The 12314-nt window shown below is 32.2% G+C and overlaps 1 protein-coding gene across 1 annotated transcript; it reads left to right on the plus strand.

The window, feature by feature from the left end:
• Nucleotides 1-6551: 6551 nt before the first annotated feature.
• On the plus strand, nt 6552-8176 carry LOC131598846 (E3 ubiquitin-protein ligase SIRP1-like). The gene is made up of 2 exons (XM_058871416.1): nt 6552-6644; nt 6791-8176. The coding sequence occupies exon 2, from the start codon at nt 6976-6978 to the stop codon at nt 7990-7992; it is 1017 nt and encodes a 338-aa protein (XP_058727399.1). The 5' UTR covers nt 6552-6644; nt 6791-6975; the 3' UTR covers nt 7993-8176.
• Nucleotides 8177-12314: the final 4138 nt, after the last annotated feature.

Genomic DNA, 12314 nt, shown 5'->3' on the forward strand with positions numbered 1-12314 from the left:
AATGGTATTTAGAAACAAGAAAAGTGGAACATATAATTTTTTATTGAAAACATGAAGAAAGAAAAAACATGAATATATGTTTTAACGTAAGGCAAAGAGATACAAATAATAATAGTTGCTGGAAGAAAGAAAGCTAGCTAGAGAAGCGAGATAATTATGTTTCCTTAAGGCAAAAAGATACCGATAATAATATTTCCTGAATGTTACATTTTTTTGGTTTTATTCCTTAAATTCAAAATCCACAGGAACAATTTGCAGGTTCTCTTTGAATTTTTCTGCGAATTTTCCCGCGGCTTTAAAATATGTTGATTTCCTGCAAATTTTAACTCAAAGGACTAAAATAAAAAATAAATTAACATTCAGAGTCTATATTCAAAAAAAAATCTAAATTAAGGACTAAAAACAAAAACACACTAACTTACAGGGATCAACATAATATATATATATATATATATATATATATATATATATATATATATATATATGTATATATATATATATATATATATATATATAGGAGAGGATCATTTGACACCGGTGTCAAAGTATTAATTTTGACACCAAATCCTACCCATTTATTCTTAACAATTCAAAGGTTAAGATATATTTCGTTAAAAAACTCATGTGTTAGTTATAAGTGAATGTATCTTAACCTTTAGATTAATAATAATAAACGGATAGAATTTGGTGTCAAAATTAATACTTTGACACCGGTGTCAAATAATCCCTTCTCTCTCTATATATATATATATATATATATATATTATTAACACTTTCTTATCGTGAATGTATCGTCTCCAGTTTATTGTCTTCAACTTTCAATGCTGCCCTCAATCGAATGGTTGATATGCAATAAAAGAATGATGAATTAGCAGATAAATAGGTATATGCTAAAATCTAAAAGTACAAATTAATGTTAAATAGAAATTAGAGGAAAAGCTGCAGAGGATCCACATTCTTTCTTATCCTATTTATAACAGTTTTTTTTAATTTATTATATCTAATTTATTACACAGTCAAGATATATTGAATATTAAATAAACATAAAAAATAAGTTTTCACTTATAAATAGGCCTAAAGGAAAATTACGTAATGCAGAAAATCTTCAATTAATAAAATATAATACATGATAACGACAGAGTTAGATGCAAAATGAACTAAAGACTTGGAAGCAAGGCATGGCTGAAAACAAAGGGTAATTTACTAGATGAAAGTTCAAGCAGTGAATCAAACACACAATAGTTGGAAAGTAGAGAAACTTCATTGGACAAATATTCAACTCGCCCAACCAATTTATTGTAGCTTACAAAGGCAGTTTGCGAAAACTTTGACTCTAACTAAACTTAAAAGGAGATCTTTAGGTGATTTATTGCTCGCCTAACAAATGAAGACATCCTTTAGAAATCTATAAATAGGTGTGCTTGTCTAGTTATTTTTATATATTAATTTACATAGTCTTAGTTAGTTTATAGTTTAGTAAAACTCTCAGAGATCGTCCAAGAGAAGTTCTGCTTCTACACCTTATATTTAGCTACCACCATCTCTGTAGCTAAGTTATGTCTTGTTGGAGATTAGGTTTATACATTATTATATATTTTTTGTATTTGATGTGATCATGACATTAAGCCTCGTTTAAGCAATAAAACATATTTGATTATTTCTTTCTTTCTTAATTTCTACTACATATGTATTATACTTGTGGATCTATGAGTTGTTGAACGAGACTCATAGGTCGAACAAGGATAACTCGTGGTTGTGCCTTGGAGGACATGGTCGTTTATAATATGATATGTGGGTCTAAGTGATGTTGAGAGGTGTTGTCAGATTTATATCTAGACGATCATCTATCATGAGGTAGAATCTAGATAGATCTAGACGCGGTATTCACATATACCATTGAAGCATAATGTTTTCATATTATTTATTAGAATATTAAATTGTCAATAAACAATATGATTGATATCACAGTGTTATTTCATACATGGATAATGTTTCTAAGCAAATGTGATAATATGCATTGATGGTTAAAATAAGTATAATTGACCATTAATATGCATGTCATCATAATAATTGTAACAATGCATGCAAAATATTGCTAAAGCTAAGAACTAGAATGCATGCAAAATATAGGGAAAAGAAAGAGTTGTACTCGCACAGGCCCTTACGCGCTGCCTACATATCCTTTTTGAAGAATCAGAGTTACCGTAGCTCGGTTAACTAATTTCCATTTGTTTTGTATTTTTTAGGTGAACAGTTACACTCACATCCTACTGCAGCTCGACCTTTGGAGACTCACGCAAGGGAGATAGGAAGAAAATAACATGCTCTTAAGTGCCGTGAGGCAAAAGAAAGAAAGAGTGTGGTTTGTGTTTAAAACATGCATGAAAGAAATCGTAATGCGAAGGGAAATCTACCTAATGTTAGCATACAAAAGGGAATCTAGCACCCTACTAGGGGAAACAACACAAAAGCAATGGCAAGCAATCAAGCGTCACTCGATAAACAAACAACTAACCACGATCGGGGCACCGAGGTAGTGACTAGAGAACTGGGGTGCTTTAGCCGACATGAAAGATCGTCCGAGGCAATCAAGCGAGGGATAAAAGGTGAGCTCAACCAACAAGTCGTACAACCAAGGCTATGCTAGCTAATCATGGAAGGAAAGGGGGACTCGATAAATTGCACGTGCGTACGTAGAGCATCAGTGTTTGGTATACGCGAGCTTGACAAAACATGGGGATCCGACTGCAAGATCCTTTTCCACTTGCGACTCGACAAGGATCCGGGGATGGCTCAAAAGCAACGACGTGTAACGCGCGCGCTAACTAACGGCGTGTAATGCGCGCTAACTTAACAGACTCGATGAAACATGGAGGAGGTCGATTGCGGACCCTTTCCGCTTGCCTACCAAAGAGGACTTAACGATGGAGGCTCTTCAAAGACTTAACGCACCATTGACTTCCTGCAAGCACAAATATAAACACACAAGAACATGACCTCCTAGTGAGAGCTTCCAACTAATAGCAAATGAATGTCTAACCTACTTCTCATGGCAACAGATGATGCGGAAAAAGGATAAAAGGGAACAAGAATTGTTACCACATGGATATTAATCCGTAAATAACAGCAAAAGTAATAAGAAACCCAGAGAATTCGCATGCAAGCTAGCATCAAGCAACAAAAAGTGTCAGATATCTGGTAGACGGCATAAGAATCAAAAGCGCATGTCAACAACGCGAAAGTAAATTGCGTGTCGGGATCGGAATGTGTGTCGACACATCCGAACAATACACCAGCAAGAAAAGGTCGGAATATAGACCAGCAACAACCGGCATATGTATATTGTGTCTCAACGGGGAGACAAATGAATCAGAATAGAGAAAATATCATCGTGTCCCGCAAATAAAGCAGAACACGGAACAACACGCGTCCATCGGAAATCGTCCTAAAAGTCCCTTTCATAAGCTAGCACACTTATTAGAAACAAAAATAAATTGCAACTGGAGTTGCACAATTGCGTTATTAAACAAAATAGAAGTGAACGGTAGAAAAAGAAATGAAAAATGCGCGTTGAAAACGAAACATGGTACACGGGGCAGCAATGACGTAAGCAAATAAAATGTTGTGAAACAAACACAAAGCGAACAAGAGTCATACATACCGCAAAACAAGGATAACACAAACATACCACATATAAGAAACACAATTAAACTCATGTTTTGGCAACGGGGCAACATTGACGCAAAGAGATATCACATACGGAGAATAAAGTCAAATGCGCATAAACGCGGAAACAAACACTCACAAATGAGCACATACAAACATACATGCATTATAAGAATTTAGAAGCACAAGTTAGGTGTAGTGAACCAAACGGGACAACATTGCATCTTTTTATTACAACTCATGAAAACTTGCAACGAAACCGAAAATTAAGCATACAGTTCAAAATTAAATGCATTATTAAGCACAAGTGCGTATCAAGCAAAATAAGAAAATGAGACATGGTATAAAATCCAATCCGGGCAGCAATGAACACCCAAAAATAAAATTGTCAAAGTGTCACCAAACAAGTTAATCATCATCCGAATGCATTTGCGAGATCAAAACAAGCTAAAGCGGAATTTAAATCAAAGTTTTTCATCATTTTTAAAAGCGGAGCAGCAAGGGTGTAATATGGAAATCGTATCACAAATCAAATGTAAATTGATGATGTTAAGACACACAATCGATCACAAGCACCAATTAAACATGCACAACAAGTTACTTCAGGGAAAATGTAATAAAACGCACAAAAAGTGAGCAAAAAGTCCTTCATGAGTGATTTTTAAATAAATTCCGAATTCACATAATCACATCAATTCGCATTCGACTCATGGATTTAATTCTCAAGTAACGACAACAAGCAATTAATCTCAAGTATCATGAACAAACATCAACAATTATGTCATCAATAATTTAGTTTCTCATGAATCAACAATTAGCTCAACAACTTTAATTCAAATATTTTCATGAAGCAAACTCAAGCAATATCAAGAATCAACCATTTTAATTATCACATCTCACAACAACTAACATCAAGAATCATCAACACTTTTAATTCCTTTCATGAGCAACAACAATTATTCAATGATAACTCAAGCAACAATATTATTCACCACTTCATGAATCAATGATCAACAACAATTAAACATCATCATCCACACTTTAGTGTTCAAGAATCAACCAACAACATGCATCAATAACGGTTTCAACATTATCATCAACAAAACAACAAATGATTTCAAGAATTTGATTCAACAACATGATTCAACAATTATCTCATTCAATTATTTGGCTCATGAACAACCATTATGCTTCATTAATTCCCAACAACTAACCATTAAATCATCATCACTTTGAATCAACAACAACATCGTTAACAATTTTCATTCAACATCAAGTGTCATCATCAATTGAATTAAAGCATTTAAACATCAATAATTATATCATCAACATATTAATTCACAAGACCAACAATTAGTCATCATCATCAACATTCAAGCTCAACTCTCAACAATCAAACATAATGCATTATCAACAACAACTTGATTCATGAACAACAATTATCATTTAGATTCAAAGATTAACCACAATCATATTATCATCAATTAATCATGTCAACACATCATTATCCATTATTAATTGACAACAACACTAAAATTCAAACAAGAATCAAGAATTATTTCATTATTAATTGAGTCAATTCCATTTTATTATCATGCAACTCCGTTGCCAAAAAATACTCATAAGCGACTTTAGTAACTTGATGCTACCGACTTTTAGGTCTCACAAAATTCTCTTCATGTTGTTCCTTATTCCTTCATATTCAAAGGGTATGACAAGAGGTTGTCCAAAGTTCCGATCATGAAAGATCTCCACTAAAACCAAAATTAAAAAGCAAATTAGCAACCACCCACTACTTAATATTACCAGTGAAGAAAGAATCCCTTATATCCAACTTTACCACATTAGTCCAAATAGAAAAAGCTAAAGGAAAATTAGAAATAGGTCGGAACTGAATAATAAAAATAGAATGAGGTGCCTTAGAAATTAAATAGATATATGTTTGATTAATCTCAACAAGAATGTCTGGATTAGCCTACACCTTCTTGTTAAAATTACAAGTATTCGACCCAATGACATCCTAAGTTTTTTTTAATAAAAACCAGTGTGATATCCATATGGATCAAGTGCTTTTCGCGTCCCCATATTAAAAACTTTCCTCCTTACCTTCACATCATTCACATCTAAATTGAGATAATTCAGAGAATTTTGGGAAACTTTAAGGAAAAAAAGTGGTGTATGGAACCAAGTATCCTTTCTAGAAGACTCAGTAAAAAGATCTTTGTTGAAACAGATGGTGATAGATTAAAGTTGGGAACCATCATCCATCCACATATCATTAGTATCGCAAAGCATTAGAAATTTATTTTGTCTTTTTCTATTGACAACTTCTAAATAATAGTAATTTGTATTACGATCACCGTCACAAAGCCACTTAATTCGAGAGCATTGAAACCACATAAGCTCATCTTGATAAATTTTATTTCACCATTTTACTAAGTTTAAACTAGAGTTGAATTACAATATACATTTTTCGTGTATAAAAAACAAAATATATTATTTAAATCCATAAATAAGTCTATTTAATTTTTTTAGAAAATTTAAAATCAATCATTCATACTAAGCCTAATTTAGAGTGCAAAAGGTGAATGAACTTTTCTCTAAAATCTCTCTTTCATAACTATAAAAAACTCCAAATTCATTCCACAATTAGTACTAAAAAATAAATTTGAGACTAGTTATTAGATATTTAGTCAAGCTAAAAATGAGAAATTTACAACTTTAGCAAAATTCAAATTTTAGATATATGAGATAACTCAATTTGATCTACAGCTAAAAAAGTGCATGTTGCAAATTTATCATTTAGCTTGATTCTAATCTTAAAATATCATAAGAGATTTTACAAAATGATTGGTAAAAAAGATTTTAGCTAAAACAAACCGAATCTAAAAAAGAAAAATTACAAAAAGTATAAGAGGACTCATTAGATCATTGAATTTTGAATGTTGTTTCTTCATCCACTTCCACTATTCAAAATGGTAACACACTTTTATAGTTATATTTTCTTAATCATATTTGATTTATGTTTTTTTTCTTTCAAATTTCTCCCCTTTTACTAATTTATCTGATGCAATCTTAACTACAAATTTGTTGATTTATTCTTTGCATAATATTTCTATTTCAGATGTTACATGTCTATTGGTAGCAATGGGAATTTTCTTCCCAAGGAGTTGAAATCCTTTTCAACAAAACAATATCACCCTTTAATTGAATGGTTAATATTGATATTCTATTATTATTATTATTATTATTATATCCAGTTTATATAAAAAGAGGAGAATTTATTATAAAAAAATCAAAGTTTACAAAATGGAGAATGAGCAATGGTGCACCATATGCTCTAAAATGGTGAGCCCATTGAATGAATATGAAAACAAATGTCCCTTTTGTGATACACAATTTGGTGATGGAATGGAAAATCTAAGTGATCATCATAATAATGATGCTATTGATTTAAGGTCAGCTTGGGTTTTCTCACTTTATGCACCAATTTTTCTTGGTTTGATGAATGCTTTTACTCCTTCTCTAGCAACAATTTCTTCACAAGAAAACATCACATCAAGAAATGATGAAGATTTTGAACAAGAGAGGGGAAATTACAATGAGCTTGTAATAGGAAGAAGGAGAAGAACTTCAACTTACATGATGCATCTCTTTAGAGGACTTCATGTTAGAATGGTTTCAGAAAATGAAAACATAGAACAAAATAGAAACATTATTGATAACAATAATAATATTGTTAATAATAATAATAACAATAATAGTAATAATAATAGTATACTAGTTATTGATCCATTCAATGAAGGTGCATTAATTGTGAGAGGACCTAATTTGAATCATACAAATTTAAATAGGTCAAATGAAAATAATATTAGTACTAGTACTATTGGATCTTTGAATGATTTTGTGGATGGAAGTGGATTTGATTTATTGCTACAACAATTGGCACAAATTACTCCTAGTGGTTATGCAAGTGTGAATCCTCCAACAAAGAAGGAAGCAATAGAAGCAATGGAAAATATGATTAATGATGAGAAATTGCAATGTACAATATGTTTAGAAGATGTTGAGATTGGAAATGTTACTAAAGAAATGCCATGCAAGCATAAGTTTCATAGCGATTGCATTGTGTCATGGCTTAAACTACATAGTTCTTGTCCAGTTTGTAGGTTTCAAATGCCTTGTGAGGATTCAAATGTTTTGGCTAATTTGGAAAATGGAAATAGAGAGGTTCAAAATAATGAGGTTGTGAGGAGAGGTAGAAATGGAAGGAGGAATTGGTTTCCAGTGCTTCAATCTTTTAATAATTTTCTTCCTTTTCCTTGATCATTACTTTTATAGAGTTGTAATCATACATCAACACAACTACATCTAGGAATTAATTATTATGCTTCTTAATTAAATTGTTTCATATTGTATATAGCATATATATGTTTTAGATTGTATAGTTTGATTTTATTGTACTCTTCAAATATGTATGTATTTTTCAATATTTGGAATGAATAAATTTTACTAGTAATTTATAGTGTTATACGTATCTTAAAGTACATGTGATTCATATACATCTCTATTGGATAAAGAATTGAGCTAGGTTGATTTTAAGCTCAAATGTGTATCAATTTACATAAAAATGAAATTATTTTGATATTTGTAAATGATATATAAGACTACGATTAAGCTATGTCATTTATTTTTTACTTAAAGATATAATATTTTGAATTTATGATTAAAAAATTACTCATTCTACATTCATGGTTTATACTCTTATTGAACGCCTTTTGATTTTTGAACCTTCAAAAATAGAAACACCAATAAACATAAATTGAGATGCGAACTAAGTGGGGGGGGGGGGGGGGGGGGGGTTTCTGGATTGAGGAGTGTTGAATAAGTGTTGTTTTTTAACAAGTGTCTGTTCAAAGTGAATTATGGGGGAAAAGGCTTGTTGAGGTAACCTTGCTAGAGTTTTTTTTTTTACAAGGCCAAAAGAATAATTTTATCAGACAAAAGGCATAAGGGATGCCATAAAACCAAGTACAATAGAAACCAATATATAAAACACCATACAACATCCTAAGAAGTAAGACATACACTCTAATGATCTTGAAACATCACTCCTAACCCACCCTAAATACAACCAAAACAGCAACCAAAGCAAGAAAGAAACCGCAGCCTGCGAAGATAAGCCACAAAATCTCAATTTTACCAACGAACCACCTCAGCAGAGTGCAAGACGAAAATAGAATCTCAAAAAAATAAGGAAAAAACCAGAGTAGATCAATTCATTCCAACATCACTATACTCTAAACTTCCCGCCACCACAACCTCCCTCTAACCTGATGCCTGATACCCGCCTCCAGAACACTACAACAGCCACAACAATTCATCACTATTGGAGTTTCCTACTGTAGTGGAGATTACATATACTTCATCTAGGTGTGCTTGAGATGATGCACCTAACAGTCAAAGGATTAGTGCATAAATGAACTAAGATTAATCAAACCCTCCATATGACTCCAGGCTTTGACAATAAAGTCATAGCGAAAAATAGAGCAACACCCGTACTTTCATTACATATCTCAAACCAAGCCATTAGAGGAATACTAGCAAACAAATTGGCTTCCACTCAACCAAACCAAAACACTTAAAACCACGTGAAGCAAGGTAATCTAGAGCTCCAATACCCGCAATAGATACATACACTCCTACTCTTCCAATACCAAGCTACACACTCGCCTCTTTCCCGATTAGTTTATCCAGCCTAAAAAATATTTTGGATTCAAAATCCACTAGTATAGGAGGAACGAAAACCTTTTTACCTTACTCCAGCCACCTCCAAGATGTCAGATGAGTATCATTGTTATGTGCATCTTTTCGACTTTCATTATTTCTGAATAATTTATTGTTGTGACTTCTCCAAATGATCCAAACGTACACATACCAAATGACGAGAATTTTCTCCTTTAGACTCTTGCTAATCCTACATATCCATGCAAAATGGAAAAAATTCCGCACAACAGAGTTGTAGAAAGCACAAGAAATATTCAGCAATCTCAAGATATCACTCTATGCTGATTATGCTATCAGGCACTCAAAGAAGATATGAGTCGTGATTTTCTCTTTTCCGCACCCGAAAGGGAATGTTTTTTTAGATTAGTCTATTATACCTCTTTTGATTAAGTTATCTATCATCGGGATTTTGTTTTGCCACAACCTCCAAACCAACACCGACACTTTTAGAGGGACAATTCTGCTCCACACATCCACCAATTCCTTATCTTTATCGTCACAATTGAGAGAGTCATCCAATATCATCGCATAAACTTCCTTAACCGTATATACATTTTTGGCCCAAATCCATCTATCTAGCACACCATCCTTCAGTATCAAACTTTGCACCCTAGCTCTTATTTCCTCCTTACCTCTTAAGTTGTCTTCATCCAGATTAGTCACCCGTCTATCATTCCAAACCGTTTTCTCATCCTCCCTCCTAGACAAATCTCTAACCGATACCTCCTTATCTATAGCTAAACTATACATATATGGATTTAATTTCTTCAAACACTCCCTTCAACCCAAGGGTCGTCCTAAAACCTAGTATGCGTTTCATCCCTAATATTCCTGATAACATTATCCTCCAACCAATGAGCTTTGAATCCTACCTCCCCTCTGTCAATGGATTGAAAATATCTCCACTACAACGAACTAAATATGTAGGCCCTACTCGCTTCTCGACCAATTCCCTCATACTTACACTTTAAAATTTTGAACCACGGTATACCCTATTCATTGAGAAATCTCCATTCCCACTTACCTAATAGAGCTAATTTAAAATCCTTTAATTTTTTTATCCCTAACCATCCCTCTTCTTTCTCACAAAAAATCTTATCCCATTTAACCCAATTCACTTTCCTCTTTTTCACTCCCCCACCCCCAAATAAAAGTTTTAAAGAGAGATTCAATAATAGAGGTGATACCTGAAGGAGCCTTTAAGAAAGAAAAGCAATAGACTGGTACACCAAATAAGACAGACTTCTAGAGGATAATACGACCCCCTATTGATAAGTGTTTCTTGTTTCACGATGTCGGCCGTATCAATCATTAACTTCCAAGCCCCCACCCTCTTATGATTACCTCATACTGGTAGCCCTAGATATTTGAATGGGGATGCCCCAACCTTGCAATTTAGAAACTCCGCGGCCCCATCCAACCAAGAATGATGAATGTTAATTTCGATCAACGAACTCTTGTGAAATTTTACTTTAAGTTCTGAGATCAGCTCAAATAATTGTAGGATTGCCTTGACCGCCCACATACAATTAAACCTAATTTTAATTATAAGTTAAAAATAAAATATGACCACACTCTAAAAGGTCGATTTTTATCAAAATTACCTCAAATAAGAAAATCATTCAATGAATAATGTGAAAGAAATTTATAAATTATTTTGGCGTTAGTTTCATACAAACTAAATTTAGGATAATGTAGATCATAGCAAAATAGTGAGATTAAACCATTAAATTTTTTTTTTTGAGAAATAATAGAATGATTAAAAATTAAATAAAATATTCCATAAAAGTTGATAAGAAAAGTCAGTACCAAGAATATAAATTATCAACAAAACCATAATTTTTTATTTAATTTTATATTAACTCTAAGTTTTGTTAAGAAACAAAAAATAATTAAATCATCCTTTTTTTTAATGAAACCATATTTTCTTATTCAGTTTGAAAAGAGGGAAACATTTTAAATTTTGGATAAAACCTTTTCATATAAAACTTAGAGTTAATATATTAAAAGGATTGTCTTAAGGCTAACAACATCATACTGAAGTTTAGGCTAAAAAGAAGTTTATTCCAAATCAATTTAAACCATTTCTTCTTTTGCATGCCTTCTCTTATAAGAAAAATTTACTTTCTACCCCAACATTTATCCTTATACCCCTACCTTTTTTTGAAAAATATCAAATTTGCCCTTTTATATTTTAACTAATTTATTATTTTATTTTTTTAACTTTTATTTTGCATATCGGAAGACTTTGCAAAAGAGTTCCGGTAGTCATTTTTCTCACATTTTTCAAGTTTTATTTTGTGTTCCGGAAGACTTTGCAAAAGAGTTCCGGTAATCATTTTTAACTTTTATTTTGCATACCGGAAGACTTTGCAAAAGAGTTCCGGTAGTCAATTTTTTATTTTGTTTACCGGAAGACTTTGCAAAAGAGTTTCGGTAGTCAGTTTTAACTTTTATTTTACATACCGGAAGACTTTGCCAAAGAGTTCCGGAATGAAAAATGATTTTGCAAGAAAAGTGAAAATTCTGACAAATTAACTATTTTTTTCATACCACACTTTCAAAAAGTGTTCCGCTATGATAGTTTCTTTACCTGAACACTTTCAAAAAGTGTTCCGATTTGTATGCGTAGGGGTACAATTTTCTTATTTTTTTTATAAATAGTAAAAAATAAAATGATAAAATTGTTAGAAATATGAAAGGTAAAATTGGTATTTTTAAAAATTGTAGGGGTATAATGCTAATTGTTGGGATACAAAGTAAATTTTTCCTCTTATAACATAATTCAGTTTTCAATTTTTTTTCCTATTCTTTATTTATTTTTGTTTTTTTTCACATGGGTCAAGCCCACAAACCTATTT

This window comes from Vicia villosa, linkage group LG4 (assembly GCF_029867415.1).
Source record: "Vicia villosa cultivar HV-30 ecotype Madison, WI linkage group LG4, Vvil1.0, whole genome shotgun sequence".
Taxonomy (NCBI): domain Eukaryota; kingdom Viridiplantae; phylum Streptophyta; class Magnoliopsida; order Fabales; family Fabaceae; genus Vicia; species Vicia villosa.

What these genes read in the sequence shown, in the direction of transcription:
- LOC131598846 (XM_058871416.1), top strand. Translation starts at nt 6,976, where the DNA reads ATGGAGAATGAGCAATGGTGCACCATATGCTCTAAAATGGTGAGCCCA.